The 27036-nt window shown below is 58.4% G+C and overlaps 2 protein-coding genes across 5 annotated transcripts in view; both read left to right on the top strand.

Moving 5' to 3' along the window:
• Mcoln1 (mucolipin 1) overlaps window positions 1-9284 on the top strand; it is a gene marked incomplete in the record, with an annotated part of 9501 nt that extends 217 nt beyond the window's left edge. Inside the window, 13 exon segments of the mRNA XM_013509148.1 lie at window positions 2223-2428; window positions 3664-3831; window positions 3909-4074; window positions 4637-4748; window positions 4998-5094; window positions 5258-5357; window positions 5720-5826; window positions 5900-6049; window positions 6170-6271; window positions 6591-6713; window positions 6927-7142; window positions 8846-8976; window positions 9065-9284. Of these exon segments, the coding sequence (XP_013364602.1) occupies window positions 2223-2428; window positions 3664-3831; window positions 3909-4074; window positions 4637-4748; window positions 4998-5094; window positions 5258-5357; window positions 5720-5826; window positions 5900-6049; window positions 6170-6271; window positions 6591-6713; window positions 6927-7142; window positions 8846-8976; window positions 9065-9101 (1715 nt within the window).
• Window positions 9285-9404: 120 nt separating this feature from the next.
• The window catches only part of Pnpla6 (patatin-like phospholipase domain containing 6), a 22176-nt gene continuing 4544 nt past the window's right edge, over window positions 9405-27036 (top strand). The window contains exons 1-28 of one of the 4 annotated variants that reach the window (XM_005413184.2): window positions 9417-9511; window positions 10521-10581; window positions 10697-10765; window positions 11063-11150; window positions 11282-11364; window positions 11511-11608; window positions 13461-13601; window positions 13695-13854; window positions 14160-14240; window positions 14405-14533; window positions 14787-14867; window positions 14959-15121; window positions 15333-15416; window positions 15652-15761; window positions 15866-16036; window positions 16092-16169; window positions 22098-22303; window positions 22508-22639; window positions 22734-22857; window positions 23188-23301; window positions 23496-23571; window positions 24857-25000; window positions 25196-25259; window positions 25505-25673; window positions 25764-25946; window positions 26134-26252; window positions 26426-26582; window positions 26904-27020. In XM_005413184.2, the coding sequence (XP_005413241.1) occupies window positions 10739-10765; window positions 11063-11150; window positions 11282-11364; window positions 11511-11608; window positions 13461-13601; window positions 13695-13854; window positions 14160-14240; window positions 14405-14533; window positions 14787-14867; window positions 14959-15121; window positions 15333-15416; window positions 15652-15761; window positions 15866-16036; window positions 16092-16169; window positions 22098-22303; window positions 22508-22639; window positions 22734-22857; window positions 23188-23301; window positions 23496-23571; window positions 24857-25000; window positions 25196-25259; window positions 25505-25673; window positions 25764-25946; window positions 26134-26252; window positions 26426-26582; window positions 26904-27020 (3099 nt within the window). In that variant the 5' untranslated portion in view covers window positions 9417-9511; window positions 10521-10581; window positions 10697-10738. Of the gene's footprint in view, window positions 9512-10520; window positions 10582-10696; window positions 10766-10865; window positions 11151-11281; window positions 11365-11510; window positions 11609-13460; window positions 13602-13694; window positions 13855-14159; window positions 14241-14404; window positions 14534-14786; window positions 14868-14958; window positions 15122-15332; window positions 15417-15651; window positions 15762-15865; window positions 16037-16091; window positions 16170-22097; window positions 22304-22507; window positions 22640-22733; window positions 22858-23187; window positions 23302-23495; window positions 23572-24856; window positions 25001-25195; window positions 25260-25504; window positions 25674-25763; window positions 25947-26133; window positions 26253-26425; window positions 26583-26903; window positions 27021-27036 lie in introns of those variants that run through there. The other 3 variants (XM_005413185.2, XM_005413182.2, XM_005413181.2) reach the window with 3 other exon arrangements.

Below are 27036 nucleotides of genomic sequence, written 5' to 3'. Positions count from 1 at the left end.
GAGGGCGGGCGGCGGCCGGGAGGGCGGGCGCTGCACCTCGGGCGGCGGGAACCTCCCTCGCTCCCCGGACCAGGCTCGGATCAGAGCTCCGGGACGCAGGCAGCGGGCGGCGAGCTTCCCGAGCTTCCCAGCCAGAGCCTTCGTTCTGATTGCTCCCATGACTGGCGTTCGGACTGCGGGCACCAGCTCCTGCGATCCCCGTGTGGGTCCCTGGCTTCCCCTGCTGAATGCAGCAGCCAGACGCTCCCTCGGCTTCCCCGCTCTCAGGCGGAAGGCTGGAGGGATGACTCTTTAAACCCAGGCGGCCGACTCACTTTGAGCTCTCCAAGCCCATGAGTCGCAGCCCTCCGAAACTCAGATTGTGGCTGCCCAAACTTCCGGGGTCTCACTCTGGAGCCTGGAAGAAGAGATCCCCGGGTGGATCTCTTCTTGAGCTGGCTGATGGGTGTCTCAGATCAGATCGAAGGCTCTGGCGTGGGTTCGCTGTGATCCCAGCTAGGGAGGGAGGCAGGCCCGCCCTCTGGCTTCCCTGTTGCTGGATTGTAAACAACAAGAGCAGCGAGTGTCCAAAGGGAGGAGCCGGGAGCTTGGACCTCCCTGTACCGCAAATTGTGCCTGCCCCGTATTTATGCTGACAGCTTTGGGCTGGGGCTGGGGCTCAGTGGCAGAGCTCTTGCCTAGCATGTTCAAGGCCCTGCGTCTGATCCCCAGCACCACACACAAGAAAAAGTAGCTTCACAGCTTGGCCAGGCGCGGGGCCAGGACCTAGAAAGAGAAGCAGAGTTCTCCCTGTGGAGGGAGTTGGGATGTGTCAGATGTAGTCTGGGGCTAGAGTGGCTGGCTGGGACTCCAGCTGTTGCTGAAATCTTGAGTGTTCCTCTTAGGCTCAAAGGAAGTAAGTGATTGGCATAGCTTCTGCTTCCTGAAGAATTCATGAAGGTCTTATCAAATTCTCAGAGCAGCTGTGGGAGCTCAGCCTTAGCATAGACTTTTGTTTTTGTTTGTTGGAAAGTGGCTAGCTACAGGATTTCACTGTGTAGTTCAGGTTGACCGTGAGCTTGCTAGGCAGGCCAGGCTGGTCTTGAACTCATGATCCTTCTGCCTCAGCCTCCTGAGTGCTGAGATTACAGGCATGTATCACCACCTGGTGGGATAGATGTTTTACATTTTCATTTTTTTACATGAGGGGTTTCGGGAGGTATCCTGGGTCTGGAATTTGGCCTTGCAAGTTGTGTGATTTCCAGGACTTGGTGCCCTTAAGGAGGATGAAGTAAGTTGGTCCACACATGTGTCTCAGTCTTCTTTGGTCGGGGATTGGATCAGAATCCTGGGGGTGCGAAGCAAGCACTGTACCGTTGAGTCACATCCCCAGCCCTCAGTTTTATTTTTGAGAGAAGGTCTCGCTAAGTTGTCCAGGCTAGCCTCAAGCTTGCAATCCTCCTGCCTCAGCTTCCCAGGTAATTGGGACATCAGGCGTGTGCCACAGCTCCTGCTGGTTTTATTATTGTTCTTGTCAAGCACCCTTCTCCAGGTATGGTTTGTGAGCCTGTCTGCTGGGTGGGGATGGGTGGTCGTGAACTCAAGGTCATCCTTCGGATATTACTTGTCCAGAGAAGATGAATATGGGCTCTGCTATGTGCCAGTGCGTGGAGGCTGGAACTGAAATTTTCTGGGGGGCCTTGAATGTTCCTTCTCTCCCCACAGACCTGCAGCAGGGACACTGAAGGAACCTCCTGATAGTCACCAAGTACCAGCCTCTGTGATTAACCCTTTCTAAGTATCAGGCCCTCCGCTCCCCTAGGAGAGATGATTATCATTCCACTTTGCAGATAGGGAAACTGAGGCTCAGGGAGGCTGAATATCTTGTCTGAGTTGCTGAGGAGCTGCATTGGTATCATCTCAAACCCCCACTCAAGACTTTTTTTTTTTTTTTTTGTCTTTTTGAGACAGGGTCTTGCCATGCAGCTCAGGCTGGCCTCAAATTCACAACAGTTCTCCTGCCTCAGCCTCCCCAGTGCTGAGACTACAGCCGTGAGCCACCACGCCCAGCTAAGACTTCTGAGAAGCGCGCCTAGAGCCATAAAATGTTGCTGATTTTCTTTTTTTCCTCAGCTCTCTCAAAGCGCTTCCTTGCCTGGAGCACAGGGCTGAGGGACCTGTTGGGGAAGCAGGCGATGGAAACTGCCCAGGCCTGGTCCTCACTGCTTCTTCCATTCCCACAGAGACGGAGCGGCTCCTGACCCCCAGCCTCGGGTATGGGACCCAGGCTGGGGCTCCACCGGCCCCTCCGACGCCCCTGGAAGAGGAAGACCTCCGCCGCCGGCTCAAGTACTTTTTCATGAGTCCCTGTGACAAGTTCCGGGCCAAGGGCCGCAAGCCATGCAAGTTAATGCTGCAGGTGGTCAAGATCCTGGTGGTCACTGTGCAGGTGGGACTTGCCCAGCAGGTGGCCCAGCTGGGTGCTCTCTGGAAGGAGAGGCTTGGGCACGGGAGCCTCGTCCTGACCCCTTATCGCGACACAAGAAGGGCCAGCCCCAGGGCCAGTGAGAAAGCCACCTGAGAGTGCGTGTGTAGCAGCTCCTTTTGGGTTCGCAGAGGCCCCCTGAAGTCCTGTGTCTCAGTTACTTTTCTCTTGTTTCCGGGGCAAAATACCTGACTCCCAAAATGAAGGAAGGAAAGATTCATTTAGCTTTTAGTTTGTGGAGGTTTCAGTCCATACTTGGCTGGTTCCAAGGCAGGGTGGCACATGGCAGAGGGCAAGCATTCACGCGGTGGAACACGGCATAAACAAGAGCCAAAGGGAGTGGCGGCAAGCAGCCTCTTTCCCTCCCTTACATTGTATGCAAACTATCCACCCCAGGGCGGGTGTGGCACTCACACCCATAATCCCAGCATGGGATCTTGGACAGACCAGGTTTTTTTGTTTGTTTTGTTGTTTTTTTCCGGTACGGGAATTGAACTCACGACCTTGAGCTTGCCGGGCAGGCGCTATGCCGCTGAGCTAAATCCCCAGCTCCCTGGGATCGTGGATCAATCACAAATCCTAGAAGCCACCCCATGACTGCGTGAAGATTTGGGGAGACATGTAGACACAAACCGTAACATTCTGGCAGTGCTTTTGCCCCCCTGGGGGCTGCTGAAACGTTAAGGGATTTGTCCAGAGTCACACAGCAGCCAGGCACAGGGAGGTGGGGTTTGAACCTGTGCAGTCTGACATCACATAGATTCTCAAAGAGAACTGACCTAGGGGCTCAGCTGGATGCTCTGCCCTCCGCCATGCCAGGCCCAGGACTGGGCTCTGGGCTCTGGGTTCCCTGGGGTGAGTCAGTCAGTCTCTGTGCTGTGTTCTTAATTCTGGACCAATGCTGGGACTTTGGGCCTCTGTCCCTCTAATTTCCCCTCGGTCAGAGGCCCGGGAATGGCTCTTACCCTGGAGGTTTGGGTTTGGCACAGACCCTGCATCCAGGAAGCCGTAAGGCACGTTCACGTGACTGTGAGGTGTCAGTCCCCTCTTGGAGCCGGGCACAGAGCTTATGCTGGGAGCACACGTCAGACAGGAAAGCACAGGTCCCTGCCCTGCCCAGGGGACCCCTCTGGGCCTCCCTCCTCGTCCTGCACCCGAGTCCTGCCCGGCAGAGCCAACCCCCTCGGCCCTCTCTGCAGCTCATCCTGTTCGGGCTCAGCAACCAGCTGGCAGTCACCTTCCGGGAAGAGAACACAGTTGCCTTCCGCCACCTCTTCCTGCTGGGCTACTCGGACGGGGCGGATGACACCTTGGCAGCCTACACGCGGGAGCAGCTCTATCAGGCCGTCTTCTACGCCGTGGACCAGGTGAGGGTGGGCAGGTGGAGGGGTACCTGCAGCAGGCGGCAGGCGGGACTCATAGCCCTCTTCTTTCCCTCCCACAGTACCTGTTGCTGCCGGAGGTGTCGCTGGGCCGCTATGCCTATGTCCGGGGTGGGGGGGGCCCGTGGGCCAATGGCTCGGCCCTGGCCCTCTGCCAGCGGTACTACCACCGCGGCCACGTAGACCCGGCCAACGACACCTTTGACATTGACCCCACAGTTGTCACTGGTAAGTGGACAGGGCCGGCCTCAGCTGTGGGAACCTGAGCTGCTACAGCTGAAATCCTGGCCCAGAGGCTGGGAATGGGCTCAGACAGAGCAGGTGCTTAGCATGTGTGAGGCCCTAGGTTCCAGCCTCGTGACCAAAGGGAAAAAAAGTATAAAATTCGGGTCCTGTGTGAGATGGGGTTGTCCTGGTCACGAGTAAGTTGACATATGCAGTGTGCTCCATGGTGTGCATGACACGCAGAGCCACGCACTGTTGTTGTTATTATTATTTTTTGAGATAGAATCTTGCTGTATAGCTGTGTGGCCTCAAACTTGTGATGATCCTCCTGCCTCAGCCTCCTAGGTGCTGAGATGACAGGTGTGCGCCACCACATCTGGCCAGGTCTTATTTTATAATATCATTTATTTATTAAAATTTTGGGGGACCCAGGGAGTGCCAACCCCTGCCCTGGGGGGCAGCAAATGTTTTAGCACTCAGGGGAAGAAGGCCTTTGGGGGCTTGGGGTGAGACCAGCATGGGCCTCCCCCACTCCCTGAGGCCCTTCCCTGACTGCTGTCCTCAGACTGTATCCAGGTGGATCCCCCCGAGAGACCCCTCGTGCCCCCCAATGATGCCCTCACCCTCTTGGAGGACAACAGTTCCAGTTACAAGAACCTCACGCTCAAATTCCACAAGTACTGCCTGCTCGCTGAAGGGGCTGCGGGGCTCAGGGCTGCGGGCGGGGGCTGGAGCTGGGAGCACCAGGCATCTCTGACCCAAACAGCCACTTCCCTCCTGGTGGGCAGGATGCGGAGCCTAGGACCCTGCCACACTGCTGCCTGCCGCTGAGAGCACTTCCTCCAGCTAGGGCAGGCAGGGGGTGCTGGCGCTTGGGCTGGGAGGCCCAGCAGGGCCCCTGCCCCTCACCCCAGCCTCCCCCCTAGGCTGATCAACGTCACCATCCACTTCCAGCTGAAGACCATCAACCTGCAGAGCCTCATCAACAACGAGATCCCTGACTGCTACACCTTCACCGTCCTGGTGAGGACCCTGCCTCCTCTTGGGGTGTCTGGGGAGCTCAGGTCGAAGGCCCCATGGGGTGGCAGCCGGACAGACCGTCTGTCATGCAGGTCTAGGGAGAGGGGTGGAGGGTGGAGGTGCCAGGGTTCACTCTGCCCCCTCCTGCATCTCCTCACCGCTGCAGATCACCTTTGACAACACGGCGCACAGCGGGAGGATCCCCATCCGCCTGGACACATGGGCCCACATCCAGGAGTGCAAGCACCCCAGTGTCTCCAGACACGGTGAGCCCCGAGCCCGGACCGGCCAGTCCAGGTCAAGCCACCACCGACCCTGGACCCCCAGATCAGCACTGACCAGGGGTCCTGACTCCCTCACTCCCTGCCCAAGTCACAGCCGAGCCCACGGACAGGTCAGAACCAGCCATGCAAGCCAGGTGGTGGTGCACCCATGTAATCCCAGCACTCGAGAGGCTGAGGCAGGAGGTTTGCTGTTGAGTTCAAGGCCTGCTCGCACTACATAGTGAGATCCTGTTTTAAAAAACCCTAAACAAAATTGAAAAGCCTGCCACGCAGCCCCTAGGTCCCCGTTCCCAGCCTTCCCTGGCTGCAGCCCCCTTGGTCCTACCCACTTCCGCTCCCCGCAGAAGATAACAGTTTCCGGCTGCTGTTCGACGTGGTGGTCATCCTCACCTGCTCCCTGTCCTTCCTGCTGTGCGCCCGCTCGCTGCTCCGCGGCTTCCTGCTCCAGAAGGTGAGGCCCGCAAGGCCGGAGGTTGGAGGGTCCTGAGCCTGGCAGGAGACCGTTACCCCGTCTCCTTGTGCAGGAGTTCGTGGGGTTCATGTGGCGGCAGCGGGGACGAGTGATCAGCCTGTGGGAGCGGCTGGAGTTCGTTAACGGCTGGTACATCCTGCTGGTCACCAGCGACGTGCTCACTGTCTCGGGCACCATCATGAAGATTGGCATCGAGGCTAAGGTCGGGCCCTGTGCCGCGAACCTTGTCCCCAGGTCCTGGCCGCGCTGCCGGGCCTAGCTGAGACCATAATCCTCCCAAGGATGCTGGGGACAAGTAGGGTGACGTCTCTCCCGCCCCCAGAACCTGGCCAGCTACGACGTGTGCAGCATCCTCCTGGGCACCTCCACGCTGCTGGTCTGGGTGGGCGTCATCCGCTACCTGACCTTCTTCCACAAGTACAACGTGAGCCATGCTCCCCTCCCGGGCCCCAGACAAACCTGCGCGAGAGCCGGTCCTAGCGATGGCTGGTCGCGAGCTTCTTCCTGCACCTGTGCACCCCACACTCACCTGGCCCTGCACTAGACAGGGCCATGGGTGCCTCCCCTCCGTCTGCCCCCAGCTGCGGGGTGCCCTCGGGTGTTCAGGGCCCCCCAGGACGTTCGTGCCCCTTCCAAACTCTCCAGCCGCTGTGGCCACAGCCGTGGGTCCCCCCACCTCTTCCCCATCCCAGCGCTGGGCCGGGTCCCCGCCACACCTTCAGCGGGGCCGCTCTACCCCCCAGATCCTCATCGCCACGCTGCGGGTGGCGCTGCCCAGTGTCATGCGCTTCTGCTGCTGTGTGGCCGTCATCTACCTGGGCTACTGCTTCTGCGGCTGGATCGTGTTGGGGCCCTACCACGTGAAGGTACGGGGCCCGGGGCTCGTGCGGCACGGTTGCGGGGTCCTGGCTGCCCGCCCTTGAGTGGGTCCCAGAGCCCTGTGAGCCCTGGTCTCTCTGCGGGGGCCCTGATGACGGCCTCTGACCCTGCACCTCCAGCAGCTTTGCTGTCTGCCCCGGTGGCCCCCAGTGGTCCTGACGTTGACCCTGTGACCCTCTCATGGACGTAATGTCCCGCAGTTCCGCTCGCTGTCCATGGTGTCCGAGTGTCTCTTCTCGCTCATCAACGGGGACGACATGTTCGTGACGTTCGCGGCCATGCAGGCGCAGCAGGGCCGCAGCAGCCTGGTGTGGCTCTTCTCCCAGCTCTACCTCTACTCCTTCATCAGCCTCTTCATCTACATGGTGCTGAGCCTCTTCATCGCGCTCATCACCGGCGCCTACGACACCATCAAGGTCAGCCCGGTGGCCCGCTCCTGGGTCTGACATGCGCTGCCCGAGCCTCAGGGGCTGTCCCCGTGGAGGGGTCCTGGGGGATATGTGGGAGACACTGCGAAGTCCAAGGGAAGGGTGGCTCGGAATTGAGGTTCGCGGGTGGGGCAGATACCATCCCAGGTTTGTCAGGGTGGAGAGGGTCCCCGAGTGCGCTTCACCCACAGGAAACTGAGTCAGAGCAGGAGGTGCCCAAGGTCGGCCACTGAGCATGCGGCCAGGGCTGTGGGGTGCCACCCCTGGTGGGGTGGCCAGGAACAGTGGATTTCCAGCAGGCTGAGGGCCAGAGAGAAAGCGGGGCGTGGGGAGCGGCAGGGGACAGAGTTCTTCTAGCAAATGGACCAGGGTGTTTGGCGGGCCAAGCTCTGTGCCGGGCTCTGGGCACCAAGGAAAATAAGGCAAGATGGATGACACAGGAACGTGGCCAGTGACTGGCCATACAGCCAGTGGCCAGTGACTGGCCAGAGACAGGGAGAAAGGCGTGTCAGAGATTCCCGTCTTCGTCTCTTTCCTTGTCCTGGGACAGAATACTCGACAACTGCAGCTGAGAGGGTGGTTTATTCTGGTTCATGTTTTAGAGCTTCCAGTCCTTGTGTGATCAGTAGGTTCTAGGCAGAGTGGCGCGGTGGAAAGTCCTGGGCAGAAGAAGGCGGCTGGCATCACGGCAGTCAGGAAGCAGAACGAAGGGAGGAGATAGACCCTCCCGGGACACGCCCCCTGTGACCCACCTTTGCTGACCGGGCCCCACCTCCTAGCATCACACATAGCTGTAGCACCCCCATGACTCAGTCACCCTTCAGAAGCCCCAGTTTGAGTGCCTGAGGCTTTGGGGGATATCTAGCTGTAACCATACCTGCTGTTCTAGGATGAATCTAGGAAAACTTCTAGAATATTCTGAACATGAGGCATCTCCAGCCACATGGGACTCCTTACATTGGATGCTCTCAACCATCCACATTATCAGGTCCCGGAAAGCAGCTGCCAGGTTAGCCTAGGTCAGTGACGACGAACCTTTTAGAGCGTTCAGTGATAATAAACAGCCTGCTGTGGCACCCATGCCGTAGCATAGGTTGGCCACCACTGGCTTAGATAATGGAGCACTCCCAACATGTGCGAGAGTTCTACCCTGAAGAGATGGGAGCCTGAGGGACGGCACTTGTGAGAAAGGAAACCAAAACGCGAAACCCTGGTAGCCAGGAAGGACTCAGAGAAAAGGTGGCAGGCCCAGGGGGTTCACAGCAGGAAGGTTTTGCTGGGGCGCTGCTACACCCTGACACTGGCAGATGCGTGTACCCCTCCCCCACGCATGGACGGGGCCATCCATAGATGCATTACCGTCCCTCAGGCCTGGAAGCCACCTGGTCTTAACCTAGCAATCAGACATCAGCCCTGCACCCAGCCACTCCATGGATGGTCACTGAGCACCTGTTTTGTGGGAGGCTCTGCTGCAGAAGGCACCAAACTGACAAAAGATGAGGCATGTGGCTACATTCAGGAGTCAGGGAAGGGCTCCCTGTGTAAGCAAACCGCAGAGTGAGAGGCAGGCGCACCAAGTGCAAAGGCCCTGAGGTCCGAGTCTCCCTGGTGGTGGGAGGAACCCCGAGATCTGAATGGCAGGACCGACCTGAACGGGCCTTCCTTGGGGGCCCTCTGGTGTCGCTCCCCAGCACCCCGACGGTGCAGGCGCAGAGAAGAGCGAGCTCCAGGCTTACATCGCGCAGTGCCAGGACAGCCCCACCTCCGGCAAGTTCCGCCGCGGGAGCGGCTCTGCCTGCAGCTTGCTGTGCTGCTGCGGAAGGTTCGGATCTGCCTCCGGATAAGAATAGGGTGCTGGGGGGAAGGGGAGCATGCTAGAGAGAACCGACCACCCTGCCTCTCCCCGTCAGGGAGACCTCGGAGGACCACACGTTGCTGGTGAATTGATTGGACCGCCGCTGCCACTCACCCTGCAGACTGCAGGGATCCTGAATCCTACCGCCGCCCCTGCCGCTTATTTATTTTTAGACTTTGCTTTTAAAGATCGGCTGCCTGCCACGGCCAGTCGGGTCGGACACTGGGGAGGGTAGGGGGAGAATAGGGTGGGTGTTAAATAAACCAGAAAAGAAACTTGTTTTCCTTTCTAGTGGGAAGGGCCCTTCTTGCGCCAGTGGGTCCTTGGCCCCTTTAAGGCGCTGCCACACTCGGCATGGCTGGCTGAGGGCGACCTTCCAAGCATGGCAGGGGGTGGGGCTGGGGCGCACCCTGCGGCGAATAATTTAAAGGGGCCGCGCCTGGGGCGCCGGGCGGAAAGCTAGCGGTGTTGGCGTAGAGTGGACCCTGGCTGCGGCTCCCAGGTGAGTCTGGGTTTCCATTGGCCCAGCAGGGGCATCTTTTCTACTTTGGATAGAGAACTTGTGCTTTCCCAGGATCTGGCCTCTGATTCCTGGTAGCTCCAGACTTTCTGATGCTCCCATCCCCCCAGTTTCCTTGCTGAGGTTTCCGCACCGGCAGCCCGGTGCGTCCTGGGGTGAAAGGGAACTATTCAGAACTTTCCGAATTGCGTCTTAGGGCCCAGCGAGTCCCCCCTTACTATTCTAGTGGTGCCAGCAACAGCTTCAAGGTCCCAGGAAGGTCCCAGGGATATTGCAGCGGCCTCAATACCTGTCCTGTCCCTCCCGTGCCCACCCAGCTCTCGGTTTCCGCTTTAGTAACCCGGCATTCAGGGTCTCTTAGTAACTTTCCAGTTGCGCTCTCAGTAATTCCAGCGCCACTGGGCACACACCCAGGCTTGGCGCCAGCATCTCTCCCGGGCCCCCCCGGGGATGCTCGGCACCGCCAAAGATGCCATGACTTTACCGTTCGGGGGCAGTCTGCCCCCGGCTGAAACCGCTACCTTGCTGGTCCACCCCACTCAGAGCTTCCCAGGACTCGGTAGTGCCGAGACCTCGGTATCTCTCCAGGGTCCCTTCCCTGGGTGCCCCCAACTTCCGGGTCCTCCGGGCAGGCTCAGTCAGGAGCTACGCGTCCAGCTGTGGCCTTAACCCCGTGGCCGGCCCCCCGATTTCCCCGGGTGGGGCATCCAGTCTGCAGCGGGTAGGGAATCGATCGGTCCTGCAGAAAGCAGAAGCCAGGGAGGGGACTGCCTGCTGTGGGGTGGGCATGCCTGCGGGGATCGGCACGATGGCTGCAGGCTGTGGGTGCCTGGACCGCTACCCTTCAGCCCAGGGGAGGGGTAGGACGGGCTGGGCGTCTGGGCGACACTGTATGTAGGTGAAGGGTGCCAGACAACGATCAGGGGACCCGCCTCATCCCCTGGCCCAGACCGGAAGGTCAGTTTGCTCCATGCCTCTGTCTCAATCGCAGTTCCCCTGTATACAGCTGTGCCCATCCCACCCCACGCAGTAGGAAGCCGCCCGCGCGGAAGGTACCCAGGGGGCGGGGCTTGTTGTAGAGTGTGGGGCTTGATTGAAGGGCGGGGCCAGTGGCAGGGACGGGTCGGGCCCAGACTGACAACTTGCACGGGTTCCTTGATTCCCCAGGACTGTGGGCCACTAGACCTGTCGCCCAGCTTGAAGCAACCGATGGAGGCCCCGCTGCAAACTGGGATGGTAAGGGGCGGGATTGTGTGAAGGACTACAACTCCCGGTGCCCATCGCTCACCATCGGAATCTCGCGAGAATGGGGCTTTCTCTGTTCCGGTCAAACTACATTTCCCGGCGCGCAGCGCGGGCCTCCGAGTCGCCGGGAAGAGCGGCTCCCCCCAGGGAGAGTGGAGCTGTCCCATTCTGCAGATGGGGACACCGAGTCAGGGGATGAATGCGACCTCCAGGGGGGCGGAAGTGGCCCCCGAGGAGGGCTCGGCGGGGCGGATATGCGGTTCACAACCAGTGCCGTTCGTCCCGCAGGTGCTGGGCGTGATGATCGGGGCCGGAGTGGCGGTTGTGGTGACCGCCGTGCTCATCCTGCTGCTGGTGCGGAGGCTGCGAGTGCCGAGTGAGGACGCGGGGGCCCGCGGGGGAGATCGGGGGCGGGGGCTGAGATGCCAGGTTCCCCGCAGCTCTGGAGGTGGGGATCTGTGGAGTCTGCGCAGAGTTCAGAGCACCCCTGTCCCCATCTCTCCCCAGAAACCCCAGCCCCGGATGGCCCCCGGTATCGGTTCCGGAAGAGGGACAAAGTGCTTTTCTATGGCCGGAAGATCATGCGGAAGGTGAGTCTCGGGACTCCCTGCGGAACACACAGATCCCGCCCCTCCATGTGTACACTCCTTAGTGGACAGCTCCGCGCTTGATGCAGGACCCTGGCCCTGGCTCTCCTCTCTCCCCGAGTGACCCGTCCTTTCCTCCATTCTCCCAGGTGTCACAGTCCACTTCCTCCCTGGTGGACGCCTCCGTCAGCACCACTTCCCGGCCACGCATGAAGAAGAAACTTAAGATGCTGAACATTGCCAAGAAGTAAGGCTGTCCTGAGTGTACCTAGCTCTGGGGGACGTTTCAGGGGCCTTTTAAGTCAACCACCCTCACCGAAGTGTGTATCTCAGGGTTCTCTGAACCCCACGAACTGTCTCAGGATTCTTCATCCCACAGCAGAGGGGCCTGTCCGGGTTGTCATCTGAAGGACATCTCAGCGCTCTCTTATACCAGAGAGCCCATTTCTGGGGTCTTGACCCTTGAGGCCTGTCTCATGCTGTTCCCCTACCACAGGGCTATTCTGAAGATTATTTACCATGTATTAAGGGGTCTGCATCGGGAATCGCCCCACATTAGAGGATTTATTCCAAGGCACCTCCCTGGGGGTCATCTCCAGTGTTTCTATCGCCGTTAGAAGAGCCAGCTTGCGCCTGCATCCCTGCAGGCATTACAGAGACCTCAGCAGTCTTTGGACAGCACAGGCACTTTAAAAACTAAAAGCATAAGAGCGACATCTTAGGGGTCCCTGTCAACAGCAAAGGGCTAACTGAAGGTCTCTCGGTGGGCTGTTCCAGGGATCTGTGTGAGCTGGGAGCTGGGTCTCATTGTGAGGTTTATTCACACCGAAAGGGCATTTTAGGACTTTCTGTGACCAGCCATGATATCCCGGGTGTTTGTGTTGATCTAATAGGGGTGTTGTCTCTCAGTTTCCCACGAGCCGAGGAAAGTGTGTGTCTCGGGTTACTCTGCATCACAGGGTTTGTGACGGAATCAGCACACCCTTGAGGGGCTACCCGAGGTCTTCGTGAAGGCTCTCTCAGAACTAGCTCTGTGACCTTGGGGAAGGCTGGCCCGAGAGTGCCCTGATCAGAATCATATCTGGATTTCTCTGTGTCTCTGAGTTTAATTAAGGATCTGCTCATGCCAGAGTCTATCTGGGGGATTTTGTGCTAGTGGACGGCCTTTCTCAGCAATCACTGTGATTTGTGGGGAAGGACTGTCCCAGGTGATTCGCAGAGGTGCTGGGTCTGGATTCTCTACGTGTAACGGGGTGATCCTAGGGATGCTTGTGGCTGTCAGAGGGGCTGCCTCAGTGTTCACCAAGACTGAGAGGAAGGGCTACCTCACGGATTTTTTTCTGCCCTCTTCTTGGTTTTGTTTTCTTTTTATTTTCTTACATCTCAAGTATCTTTACAAAAAGTAGAGTGGCTATATGTAGGGTCTTCTTGTAACAGAAGAAGCCTCAGAGCATGGCCATGTTAGAGAAGCTATCTTTTGTGACTACTGGAAAGAGTGCCTCAGGACTCTGTTTTTTTGTTTGTTGTTTGTTCTCTTGAGACAGGGTCTCACTATGTAGCCCAGGCTGGCCTCCACTTTGCTGTGATCTTCTTGTCTCAGCCTCCTGAGTGCTGGCCTGTTCCAGGACTCTGGTGACAAACAAAAGTGCTCTTCCAGGGTCTTGCCCATATCTTGGAAGCCACGACAGGGTCTGCTGTTAAAACTAGAGGGGCCAAAAAAAAAAAAAAAACCCCAAAAACTAGAAGGTCCATCACAGGGACTTATTGCTAGCGGAGGAATGATCTGAGGACAGTGATTCAGGGGCCTTTTTTTTTCTTCTAGAGAGCCTGATAGTAAACATTTTAGGCTTTGCAGGATCTATGTTGCCTCTCTCTCACCACTTGACTTTGCTGTTGTGTTACAAAAGCCACGGTGGAGGCTGTGTGAATGAATGCATATGGTAGCGTGCCAATAAGACTTTCATTTAGAAAGAAATAATCAGAGGGTCTGAACTGGCTAGCAGGCCAGACTTTGCTCTGTGAGTGGAGGAAAAGGCCATGTGGGGGTCTTGTCTGCCTGAGTGCTCTCCTTTCGTCCCTCACCCTCCTCCTCCCACCAGGATTCTGCGTATCCAGAAAGAAACCCCAACACTGCAGCGGAAGGAGCCCCCGCCCTCCGTTCTGGAGGCCGACCTGACGGAGGGCGACCTGGCCAACTCCCATCTGCCCTCCGAGGTGCTCTACATGCTCAAGAACGTGCGGTCAGTGCTGGGAGCCCGGGCAGTAAGGGGGTGCCCCGAGGAGCCTGGGGCTGCCCTGATCCTGCGCCTCTCTGCCCCACTGCCCCTCCCCAGGGTGCTCGGCCACTTTGAGAAGCCGCTCTTCCTGGAGCTGTGTCGGCACATGGTCTTCCAGCGGCTCAGCCAGGGCGACTATGTCTTCCGCCCCGGCCAGCCGGACGCCAGCATCTATGTGGTGCAGGACGGGCTGCTGGAGCTCTGCCTGCCAGGGCCTGTGAGTGGGCTGAGGGGAGCTGGGCCCTGGGGAGGTCCTGGGTCACGCACTGCTGCAGGCCTGGGGGGCGTGGTAGTCTTCCTGGCTGCGTAGTCTGCAGTCAGGGCAGTGAGGGACTCTTCCGGGTGGTCTCCGGACGGTTACAGTGAGGTCCAAGGAACAGGTGCTGGCTAGGAGGTGTGGCGGGTCCAGGGAGGGGCCCAGAGAGCATTCTGGTGCGTGAGGAGGGGGGCCAGCCATGGTTGGGGCGGGGTGCAGGTCACCAGGGAGAGGCCGACCCTGGTCCGTGGCCCTTCCTGTCTCAGGACGGGAAGGAGTGTGTCGTGAAGGAAGTGGTCCCCGGGGACAGTGTCAACAGCCTGCTGAGCATCCTGGATGTCATCACAGTAAGCGTCCGGGGCACGGGGCGGGACGCTGGGGTTGGAGGGTGGAGGCTGGGATAGGACCCGGGGACTCCTCTCTGATCGGCCCTAGAGGAGCGGGCACGAGGACAGGGCGGGGAACCCCTGACCTCGTCTCCTCTCCCCCCCCCCGCCCCCCCCCGTCCCAGGGCCACCAGCATCCCCAGCGGACCGTGTCAGCCCGGGCAGCCCGGGACTCCACGGTGCTGCGGCTTCCCGTGGAGGCCTTCTCCGCCGTCTTCACCAAGTACCCGGAGAGCTTGGTGCGGGTGGTGCAGGTCAGAGGGCCTTCGCCTCGCTCCCTGCGGCAGGGGCCACCCCACCCTCGTCCCAACCCCCACCCATGGCAGGCACCGCAGGCGCTGGAGCTGTGCTTGTTATCCTGTGGTTATCGCTGGGGAACAGCCAGACCTCCCTCGCTGCTGGCGCTGCCCCATTTCTCCAGATAGTGGGCTCCTCCCCGCCCTTGGCCCCGCCCACCGCCCTTCTGACCCCGCCCCTCCTGCTGGCCCCGCCCCTGTGCCCCTGCAGATCATCATGGTGAGGCTGCAGAGGGTCACCTTCCTGGCCCTTCACAACTACCTGGGTCTGACCAACGAGCTCTTCAGCCATGTGAGTTGGGGGCAGGCCCAAGGGCGTGTCGGGCACGGTGGGTCCCCGGGGACAGGCTCCAAGCCGCTCTCTGCTCCTCCACTGCCTGCAGGAGATCCAGCCCCTTCGCCTGTTCCCCAGCCCCGGCCTCCCATCCCGGACCAGCCCCGTTCGAGGCTCCAAGCGGGTGGTCAGCACTGCGGCCACCGAGGAACCGAGAGAGGCCCCTGGCCGGCCGCCCGACCCCACTGGGGCCTCACTGCCTGTACCTGCAGGTAACGGGCCCCTGGGATCCAAGGCTGGGGGGCACCCGCAGGCCACCCAGATCTGCCTCTTGCCCCCGGGACTTGGTGCTCAGCCGGAAGGATCCCTTGGTAGTGCTTTTCCTAGGTCTCGAGTTCCTGCGCTCCGCTCGCTCCCCGGCCCCAGTCTGTCCCCAGTCCTGAGGGCTGTGCTGGGAGGAGCCTGAGCCTCTGTCTCCCCCAGGGGACCCCATAAAGCCCACCTCCCTGGAGGCCCCCGCAGCCCCTCTGCTGAGCCGCTGCATCTCCATGCCGGTGGACATCGCAGGTTTGGAGCTCGTGGGCTGCAGGGCGGGTGGGGAGAGGACGCAGAGCTGCCGGGTCAGCTGCCTGCCCGTGTCCGCTCTTGTCCTGTGCGACCTGGCGATGCCGACGGCACTTCTTCCGCTCCGTGCTTGTGGTCGCTGGCTTGTGCTGTGGCAGTGGCCTTCCGTGCGGGGTCGGGCCCAGCCTGCAGCTGCGGTCCCGGCCATCCTGTCGGTATCGCCCCTGTCCTCCCTTAGGCCTGCAGGGTGGCCCCCGCTCGGACTTCGATATGGCCTATGAGCGAGGCCGGATCTCCGTGTCCCTGCAAGAGGAGGCTTCTGGGGGACCCCCGGCAGCCCCCGCTCGGGTGAGGCCCCCCTCTGCACTACCCCAGGGCGGTCCCCTCCTGGGTCTGGTCTGAACGGGGTGGCTAGGAGCGTGCTGCCCAGGTGACCGGCCCTGCTCCCCCAGACCCCTACCCAGGAGCCCCGGGAGCAGCCGGCGGGCGCCTGTGAGTATAGTTACTGCGAGGATGAGCCAGCCGCCGGGGGCTGCTGCCCCTTCGGGCCTTACCAAGGCCGCCAGACCAGCAGCATCTTTGAGGCGGCCAAGAGGGAACTGGCCAAGCTGATGCGGATTGAGGTGGGTGGCTGAGGGCGGCCTGGCTGGGCCGGCTCAACCCCTCCTCCCTCCCTAGGACCCCTCCCTCCTCAACAGCCGCGTCTTGCTGCACCACGCCAAGGCTGGCACCATCATCGCCCGCCAGGGTGACCAGGTGAGGTTGACCCCTGACCTCTAACCAGGCGATCGGAGACCACCCCCTCTGACCCCTGACCTCTTATGTGGTGCCCCACCTTTTCTCTACATACTGAGGGTAGACTTCTTATCCTATGACATTCAGCCTCTAATACTCAGATTTCACGGCCTTTACCCCTTACCTCCACCCCACATCCTCTGAAACTAGCAAATTTTTACTTCTAGCCACTGAAACCTAAACCTATTTTTTTATACTAGGATTGAACCCAGGGGTACTCTACTGCTGAGCTCCACACCACGCCATTTTAATTTTCTTTATTTATGGTACTGGGGCTAAACCCAGGACCTTTGCATAATCCTTAGCCATTTTTTTATTTTTATTTTTTAACTTTTGAGTCAGGATCTTGCTGAGTCACTGAGTTGCTCAGGCTGGGCTTGGACTTGTGATCCTCCTGCCTCAGCCTCCCAGAGTGCTAGGATTATAGGTATGCGCCACCACCTCCAGATTTTGTTTTTAAATCTTTTTATCACAGAGACAGGCTTGTGGCCAGGCTGGGCTCCTACCTGTAGTCCTCCAACCTCAGCCTCCTGCATTGTTGGGATTACAGGCATGAGCCACTACCCTGGCCTCTAGGTCTCTCCTACCTGCCTCAGCTCTTCCTGCAGCTTTTATCACCAGCAGTATACCCTGTTACTCAGTCTGGTTCCAGGGCTGGGGCGTACTGGACTAGGCGCTCAGTAAGCAGGTACGAGTGGCAGTAGGACCTGCCACCATGAGCCGGCCCCAGAGACAGTGTTCCCAGCCTCCTGGCAGGACCCACTCTCCATAGGTGAAGCCGAGGCCCGCTGAGGTCTGGTGCTGACCTCACAGCCGTGAGGCGTGCAGGAGGGTTTCCGGAGTGAGCACAGAGCTGACGCCTGGACTGTCTCAGCTCCCCAGGTGATGTTAGGCAAATGATGCGGGGAGTTCTCGGCTTCCTGCTCTGTGGAACGGGTGTGTGCACGGTCTGCAGAGGTGACAGGCCTGGGAGAGGCAGTTTAGCGGCAGCAACATGCGAGCGGGCGGCCAGCAAGACTCAGCGACATGCCAGGCGCTGGGAACCCAGCACTACCTGTGTGCGGCAGGGCTGGGCAGTCTGCCCGCTGGCTCGTGGCCGGCCCGGTTCCTTGACGGCGGTGGGGCGGCACGGCGGGGGGAACCTGTGCCGGCGAGGCTCGTGCCCTGCTTCTGGTACTCAAGGGACAGACTGAGCAACTGTGGTCATCTGGGGCCTCTCTGAGGGCCCGTGGGGATTTTGTGGGCTTCCTCAGGGACCAGAGATCTCTGGTTCTCTCCAAAACTGGGTACCAGGGCTTCTCAGCTAGAGAGGATTTTACACCTCTGCCCCCCACAGGTACATTTGCCAATGTCAAGACATTTTTGATTGTCACAGCTTGGGAATGTGCTTCCAGCACCAAGTGGGTAAGAGGCCAGGGAGGCTAGAATGAGCAGGGCAGCCGGGGGTGGCGTGCACACACGCCTGTCATCTCAGCACTCAGGAGGCTGAGGCAGGAGGACAGGTGTGAGTTTGATACCAGCCTGGGCTACATAGCGAGATCCTGTCTCAAAAACCTGGAGGGTCTCCCAGTACTGGAAAAAACCAGAAATCTAGATGGGGTGGGGCTGGGGATGTAGATCAGTGGCACAGTGCCTGCCTGGCAAGCACAAGGTCGTGAGTTCGATTCCCGGTACTGGAAAAAAAAAAATCTGGAGGGGAAATAAACAGTGCAAAGATTATCCTTTCCAATTATCTAGGCTAGGGGTGCAGCTAGTGGTAGAACACATACTTAGCACACATGAAGCCCAGGCTTCCACCCCAGCATTGCAAAAAAAAAAAAAAAAAAAAGGAAGAAAGAAGTCTCAGTGGTGTCAACATACAAACCATAAACCATGCTTTACACAGACACGTCCCCAAGTGTGTTTCGCAGAATATCCACACAGGCCAAGTGTTCCTCATCTGAAAATCTAAAATCCAGAAAGCTCCAAAATGCCAGCCTTTTTGAGTGCTCACGATGGCATGGTGGAAATTTCCCTGTCCGACTTGACAGGGCGGGTTCTGAGCTGGGCTGCAGGTGCACAAAGCAGTGCAGAGAGCGACCTTCAGCCGCGCCTTTCGGGCGTGTGTGATTCAGAGATGAATCCTGTGTTTAGACCGGGGTCCTGTCCCCAAGATAGGTCACTGAGTCTATGCAGATATTCCCAAATCCAGGAGAAAGAGACACTTCTGGGCCCAAGCACTTTGGATTAGGGATTCTCCCACCTGTGCTGCAAACAAACCTGTGGTCAGGTGGGTTTGGAGAGTGCTGCCCTGTCCCCTCTGGGAAGCCCTCTGTGAATGCCGTTCTCATCTTCAAGGCTCTGAGAAGTCCTGCATTAAAATGTGTACCCCACCCTGATGCCAGGTGGCTGCCTATCAGTAATGCCCACGTGTGCACCCCAAATGCAGCCCAGAAGCCCTGTCTCAGGAGGCCCCCGGGTGTCTCAATATGCCTTGGTCTGGGTCCCACTCAGGGGGCCCCAAAAGGCTCCAGTGGGTGGAGCTTTGGCAGGTGTCACACAGGTTGGGGTGGTAGAAAGGACAGGAAGTTTCCATCCTGGGATAGTTTCAGTTCCTGATTTACAGTGGGTGGGACAAGGAAGCTGGTCAGGCTAAACAGGAAAAAGAGAATCTTTGGTCCGCCGAGCATCTACCACATCCAGGCCCTGCGTGGCTTGCTGAATAAGAGGCAGGAAAAACCAGTGTGACCCTGCTTTGGGATGCTTGCAGTGCTGACGGGTGTGACTCACCAGGACTACCCAATTCCCATAGAGTCCTGAGGGCTGAGTGCACAAAGGAGGTGTTCTTGGAACGACAAAGCCTGGCTTAAACAGTGGCGCCCTACGCGCATGACGTCTAGTTGAGGAGGAAGACAAGGAGGGATTAACTGGGTGTGCCTGGAGGAGAGTTCGTTGGGGGGGGGGGCAGCACGTGCAAACATCCTGTGGTGAGTGCTTGTGTAGGATGTGGAAGGTCCTGGGTTCAACCCTCGGCACCACACACACACACACAAACACACACACACACACACACACACACACGAAGAAAAAGAATTTTTAAAATGTCCTGTGGTGAGAAGGAACGTGCTGATCTCTGATCTCTAGGAAACAAAAGGAAGTTGTTGGTGTTGAGTAGAATAATTACAGAGGCAAAGTGGATTCTTTGAGGGGGAACCATATTAATGAAATGCAATTCACACGCCATATAAGTCGCCCACTTAAAGTGGTGTTTTTATATTACAGAGTTGTCCAACTTCTACTATAATTTTAGAACATTTGTATTTTATTTATTTATTTTTGAGACACAGTCTCGCTTTGCCTTGAGCTCACTACGTAGTTCAGGCTGGCCTCAAAGTCACAGCGATCCTCCTGCCTCAGCTGCCCAAGTGCTGGGATGACAGGCATGTACTGTCACACCCGGCTAGAACAGTTTTATCTAAAAAAAATCCCACCCCTTTCGCTACCAGCCTCCTCCTTCCTGGGCCCTCCAGCTCCTGGAATCTACTGATCGACTTTCCATCTCTGGATACGCCCGCTCTGGGCCTTGTATGTAGGCGGGATCACATAATGCATGGCTTTTTGTGTCGGGATTCTGCAGCGCGTATTTCCAGGACTCATCCATGTTGTAGCGTGTGTTGGCTTCATGCCTTCACGGCTGAATAACCCATCACATGGATGGGCCATGTGTGTTTATCCATTTATCTCTGGAGGGATATTTGTTTCCACCTCTTCGGCTAGTGTGAATAATGCGGCTACGAACACAGACGTACGAGTTTCAGTACGAACGAGCCTTCATTTTGTTCGGTACAGACTTCAGAGTTGAGTTGCTGGGTCATACACAGCTGTACTTTCACGTTTTAACTTTCTGCAGGGCAGCCACTGTTCTCCATCCCCACCCCCAGCGTGCGGGGTTTCCACACCCTCCACAACGGCCCCTCTAACCATCCTTTTGGGCGCGTGGCGACATCTCGTGTCTTTGGTTCACGGTTCCCTGAAAAGTCATGACTTTTGAGTGTATTTTCATGTATGTATGAGCCACTTGTACGTCCGTGGAGAAGTGTTGCAGATCTTTAGCCCATTTTGTAATTGGATTTTGTGTCTTTTTATTATTGAAGGGTAGAAATTCTTTTTTTTTTTTTTTTCCTTTTTGAGACAGGGTCTTGCTATGCAGTTCAGGCTGGCCTTGAGCTCACTTGGTAGCCCAAGCTGGTCTTGAACTTGCAATGATCCTCCTGCCTCAACCTGCCAAGTGCTGGGATTACAGGCGTGCACCACCATGCCCGGCTATTGAGTGGTAGAAATTCTGTACATACCTAGATCAAGGGATTGCAGATATTTTCTCCCATTCTGTAGGTTGTCCTTTCTTTTTTGTTAGTGTAATTTGTTTTCTTTTAAAATTTTTATCAGCCCATGTTTGCAGTACATAGTTTACATTCCTGTGAGGAGCTGGTGCATGCATGTAAGAGCTCCACTCTTCTGTCATCCCCTTCCCTTCTGTCCCTCCCCTCCCCCTCAGCCCATGATTCCTACCTATTCAAGAAAGATCTATTTCCTGTATGTTTTTTTTATTCTTTATTTATAATTTGAGCCCCTGGCCGGGCAGGGTGGTACATGTCTGTAATCCCAGTACGGAGTTTCGTCCGTACTGAAACTCGTACGGAGGCTGAGGCAAGAGGATCTTTGCGAGTTTGAGACCAGCCTGGGCTACAAAGTGAGCATAAGGCCAGCCTGAACTGCATAGCAAGACCCTGTCTCAAAAAGGCAAAAAAAAAAAAGAGAAACGATGCAATATTTAAGCTTATTTCATGTAACATTATGGTCTCAAGGTGCATCAATTTTCCTGCAAATGGCTCAAGTTTATCTTTATGGCAGAATAGTACTCCACGGCGTGTAAATAGCACCTTTTCTCTATTGGTTATGTTGATGGATATATAGGCTGCTTCCCAGATTTAACTGTTACGAGTTGTGCCACTATAAACATAGGTGTGCAGGTATTGCTGCAATAGGATGACTTTAACTCGGGACAGTCATAGCTGGGTCATCCTGATGCGGTTTCACTTATTTTTAATTTGGGTGCTCATGCTTTACGGTGGCATGTCTAAGGATCTGTTGCCAAATTCAGCATCACAAAAGTCTTCTAAGTGTGCCATCGTTTCAGTTCTTGTATTAGGATCTTTGCTCCGCTGTGATAGGGTGCGAGAAGAGTTCAGTTCCCTGCTTTTCCACGTGTCCATCCAGTTCCCTAGCACCAGAGGACTTCGTGCTCAGGGAGGCCACCATGTCGGTTGGCGGCGGTGGGGATGGAGCCCAGGGCCCCGTGTGTATTAGGCCCGTACTCGCAGAAGAGAACTCGCAGTTCTTAATTTAGGCTAAGGGTTTGTGGATCGAATGTAGTGTCTGTTCTACGTGCTGATGCAGATAGATATACACACGCGGGCTCCACATTCCTGGATCTCATGAACAAAGATAAAAAACATGTAGCCAGGCCTTTGATAGGTATCTGTGCTGAGCATACAGGACTTGCCTTCTCTGCAATTACAGTGTGAAAGTGGCATTTGCATTGTATTGGCACTGTAAGTCATCCAGCAGCTATTTAAAGCCCGTGGGAGGATGTGGGCGTGTTTTACACACACACCATTCTGTGTAGGGTACTCGAGCCCCATCGAGTCAGGAACCCACAGGGTCCTGGACCCAATCACGGTCGGATCCAAGGGAAGAGTGTCTACCGCTCATATGCAAAAATCTCGAACTTTCCTTTTACTTTTCCTTCTCAACCCTTTGCCCTTTAGTCCTCCCCGTGGGGCACACGGACGAGTTTGGGGAGGGGGTGCTGCAGCGGCCCTGTGCGCCTCTCCCGTCCTGTCCTCACAGGACGTCAGCCTGCATTTCGTGCTCTGGGGCTGCCTGCACGTGTACCAGCGCATGATCGACAAGGAGGAGGACGTGTGCCTGTTCGTGGCGCAGCCTGGGGAGTTGGTGGGGCAGCTGGCGGTGCTTACCGGGGAGCCCCTCATCTTCACACTGCGCGCCCAGCGTGACTGCACCTTCCTGCGGATCTCCAAGTCCGACTTCTACGAGTACGGCTGCACCGGGGTTGGCCTGGGCAAGGCACTGGGAAGACCCCGGAAGGGTCCAGATGGGGCAGAAATGAGCCCCCAGATCTGGCGTCCCATCATTGAGTTCTTCCCCGGTTTCCCAGCCAGCGCCCATGTTCTCCACTCCCTCGGGAAGAGCACCGGAAGGGCTCCGGCCCATGCAGCCTCTCCCTCTCTCTCGCACAGGATCATGCGCGCGCAGCCCAGTGTGGTCCTCAGTGCGGCGCACACGGTGGCCGCCAGGATGTCGTCCTTCGTGCGCCAGATGGACTTCGCCATCGACTGGACAGCAGTGGAGGCCGGGCGCGCCCTGTACAGGTGCAGTCCTGACTCCCGCCTCGCTGCTCAGGTCTGGCCCAGGGCAAGGCCCCTGACTTTGCCTGAAACCGCCCCCCCCCACTTCATCCCCCAGGCAGGGCGACCGCTCCGACTGCACCTACATTGTGCTCAACGGGCGGCTACGCAGCGTCATCCAGCGGGGCAGCGGCAAGAAGGAGCTGGTGGGGGAGTACGGCCGCGGGGACCTCATCGGAGTGGTGAGCGGGGGTGGGGCTCCCGCATCCCTGGTAATCTGTCCTCTCCCCCAGCTCCCAGCCCCTTACCACGGGGACGTGGAGGTGGCGTGACCCCGTGGAGGGAGAGTCTGATCTCTCCCTCAGTGAGAGACACTCGGCCCTCAGTGTCTTCGATTCTCCATGCGAAGAGGGTACCCCCTCCCGTTCCTGGCCTCTCCCTCTGCCCCGAGCCCTCGTGGGTAGCGGGCGAGGCTTGCTTCCCTGCACCCCACCTTGGGGGACCCTCCTCTGCACTCACGGTCCACCTCCCAGCCCAAGCACGCCCAGTCACACACGCCGTCACGCACGCAGGTGGAGGCGCTGACCCGGCAGCCGAGAGCCACGACAGTGCACGCCGTGCGAGACACAGAGCTGGCCAAACTCCCCGAGGGCACTCTGGGCCACATCAAACGGCGCTACCCGCAGGTGCGTCTTCCGGTGGGCGTGGCAGAGGGCCTGGGCGTGGCCTAGAGTGTGGGCGGGGTCTGCGCGTGGGGCGGGGCCTCGGCGGAAATGGAACCGACCTGTGGGGGCGGGGCCCAGGTGACGGGGGACCCCAGGCGCTCGCGTGGAGGTGCGGTGGGATCCACATAGTTGACCACTAGTCTTCATATCCCCAGGTCGTGACCCGCCTTATTCACCTCCTGAGCCAGAAAATCCTGGGGAATTTGCAGCAGCTGCAAGGACCTTTCCCGGGTGAGCGCGGGTCGGCTTCGGGCCATGCTGGGGGATGTAGTCCCGTGCCCAGAGCATGCTGGGAGGGGAAGCTCTGTTGCGGGGCATGTTGGGAAACAGTTCACCGATTGAATTATTCTGGGGGCGGGGTTAAATCCGGAAGTGGAATCCGGGATCCACTGCATGCTGGGAAGTGGAGTTCTTGTTTAATGGACTCTGAAGCATCAGTCATTCTTTAAGGGTGGAACCTTAAAGAAGGCTGATTCCACATGTTAGAATTTGCTGTACCCTGAACATACCGGGAAAGGTGTCTTAGATAAAAGTATGATGGCACATGGAGGCCGTGGGTGACTGTTAGGGTTCAGAATATGTTGGGAAGAGGCTTCTGAAATTAGCATGTTGGGAGGCTTGGATCCATGTCCCAGCTTGTGATTTCTGAGCAAGGATAAACTGGGGAATGAGCTGGGCTCAAGGCGTGCTGAAATGTGGGCCTGCGGTTCTCTATGGTGGAGACCAGACTCCCCCAGGAGCTTCCCACCCCATTGGCTGTCATGTCCTCCACCCCCACGTTCATGGGAGTGGTGATGACAGGGACTTGATTACTTACAAAGTACACAGAAAGGGCTGGGAATGTTGCTGAGTGTAGAGTGCTTGCCTAGCATTCATGAGGCTCTGGGTGCAATCCCCTGTACCACAAGGAAAAAAATAGAGCAGGGGCGAGTTACATAGGAGCTGGGGGCCTTGAACAGACATTTGAGCTAATACAGCTGGCCCAAGGGACAAGGACCCAGCCAGCAAGGGGAGAATGAGGTCTAGGCAAGAGATAAGGGCTGAGGGCTTGGTCTGCGCTGTTAGTGGAGAAGCTAGGAAGCAATAACTGGGTCAAGAGTATGTCCATTCCTGCCTACTTTTCTGTTCCGCCGCAGGAGCCTACGCCCAAACGGCCTGGGAGCACCCATGTGTCTACACTGGCACAGCGAATGTGAATTGTGTAATGGGTCCCACTAAGGAGATCAGGGATAAAGTCAAGGTCGACTGGCTGAGTTTTAAGAAAAGAGGGCACTGTTGGTAGAGCTGTGGTGCAGACATTTATGATCTTTAACGTGGTCAAGGGCCGGGGATATAGCCTAGTGGCACAGCGCCTGCCTGACAAGCGCGAGGTCATGAGTTCGATTCCTGATTCCAAAAAAAATAACGTGGTCAGGGAAGGGCTTGGAGCAGCCGGGAGAAAGGGGAGGCGGAGGAAGAAAACATTCACCTCTCCAGGAACTGGCTGCACAGTGAATCTCACCCTCTGTGGTCTCAGCAGGCTCGGGGCTGGGTGTCCCCCCACACTCAGAACTCACCAACCCAGCCAGCAACCTGTCCACAGTGGCAGTCCTGCCGGTGTGCGCTGAGGTGCCCATGATGGCCTTCACACTGGAGCTGCAGCACGCTCTGCAAGCCATTGGTCAGTGGGGACAGGGGACATGCCGAGGCTCGGCCCTCGGCCCTGGGCCCGGCCGTTGGTGTGTGTGGGGAGTGAGTCACCGGGTGGATTGCCTCACTGAGTGAGAGGGATGTGGGCGGGATCAGGGATGGGAGATGGACGCTCTCCTCGGGACTGGGGACCGGTTCCCAACCTCCCTTCCTCACCTACTCATAGGCCCCACGCTGCTCCTCAACAGCGACATCATCCGGGCACGCCTGGGGGCTTCTGCGCTGGATAGGTGTGTGGGGTGTCGCCGAGGGGAGCAAGGGGCGCGAGGGGCATGCCTAGAGCCTTAGATCCCTCCGATTGGGTTGGAGTGCCAGGCTTGAGTCAGGGAGCATGCACCCCACCCGGAGAGCCATTCGGAGGCAAGGGGTGAGCCCTCTCCTCCAAGGGTGTGAACTTCCCGGGGATGCCTGCGGTCTCTGGAGCGTGCAGAGTCGGCCCCGCGGTGACGATGGCACCCCTCCCATTCCATGCCAGCATCCAGGAGTTCCGGCTGTCAGGGTGGCTGGCCCAGCAGGAGGACACGCACCGCATCGTGCTCTACCAAACCGACGCATCGCTGACGCCCTGGACCGTGCGCTGCCTGCGCCAGGCTGACTGCATCCTCATTGTGGGCCTGGGTGACCAGGAGCCCACTCTTGGGCAGGTCCGGAGCCATGCATGGTACCCCACTGCAGCACCTGGGCGCGCGTGCACCCTCCCCAAAGACCAGTGAACCCTGTTCTTTCTTCCGCAGCTGGAGCAGATGCTGGAAAACACAGCCGTGCGCGCCCTCAAGCAGCTCGTCCTGCTGCACCGGGAGGAGGGCCCGGGCCCCACGCGCACCGTGGAGTGGCTCAACATGCGCAGCTGGTGCTCCGGACACCTGCACCTGCGCTGCCCTCGCCGCCTCTTCTCGCGCCGCAGCCCGGCCAAGCTGGTGAGGGGCGGGGCCTGGAGAGGGGCCCTGGGAGGCTCGGCCCCGCCGACTGGGGGCGTGGCTGGGGCTGGGGCGGGGCCTTGAGCCAGGACTGGCTGCAAAGATCAGGATGTGCCTGGGGGATCTGCTGGCCTGGTCCTCACCTCTCCGTACCCAACCAAGGGTCCCCGTTTCTTCCTGATCCCAGCACGAGCTCTATGAGAAAGTCTTCTCCAGGCGGGCGGACCGGCACAGCGACTTCTCCCGCTTGGCGCGGGTGCTCACCGGAAACACTATTGCCCTGGTGCTGGGCGGGGGCGGGGCTAGGTGAGGTGAGGGGCAGCTCTTGGGGGCGGGGCCTTCTTCTGGGGGCGGGGCCTTCTCCCGGGGCGGGGCCCGATGCCTAAGGGGTGGAGTTGGCGCGCTATGGGGCAGGTGCGGGGAGCCGGAGGCGGGGCCTAGCAGATTCTGAGCTGTCCCTGGGTGCCCTCCCCCTGCAGGGGCTGCTCGCACATCGGAGTGCTGAAGGCGTTGGAGGAGGCGGGAGTGCCAGTGGACCTGGTGGGCGGCACGTCCATAGGCTCCTTCATCGGGGCTCTGTACGCAGAAGAGCGCAGCGCCAGCCGCACCAAGCAACGGGCCCGGGAATGGGCCAAGGTGTGGGTGGGGGTCAGGGGTGGCCGCACCCCAGGAACACTGTGAGCCCTGATTCAGGGATGGGGAGGGGCTTCCAGGCTTAAGCAATGCTTCCTGGTTTAATCTGCGAGCCCTGCCTAGACCCTCGCAGACTCTGGCTCTTCCCGGCTGGTGATCCGGGTCCCCAGCTAGGACACTCCAGATCCTCCTCCGTGACCATCTCCTTAGCGGTCTTGGGTGACCACATCGCCATCCCTGTGTGTTCCCGACTCGGCCCTAATTGGTGATCCCCCTTCGACCCACAGTGGCTCCCTTCTGACCCTGCTGGCCCCCTTTCCCTAGAGCATGACCTCTGTACTGGAGCCTGTGCTGGACCTCACGTACCCGGTCACCTCCATGTTCACGGGCTCGGCCTTTAATCGCAGCATCCACCGCGTCTTCCAGGATAAGCAGATTGAGGTACACCCATCCCCCC

Source organism: Chinchilla lanigera, unplaced genomic scaffold (genome assembly GCF_000276665.1).
Source record: "Chinchilla lanigera isolate Chin_1 unplaced genomic scaffold, ChiLan1.0 scaffold00162, whole genome shotgun sequence".
Lineage (NCBI taxonomy): Eukaryota > Metazoa > Chordata > Mammalia > Rodentia > Chinchillidae > Chinchilla > Chinchilla lanigera.
Note: the sequence above shows the minus strand (reverse complement) of the source record. Positions and strands in the feature narration are given on the sequence as shown.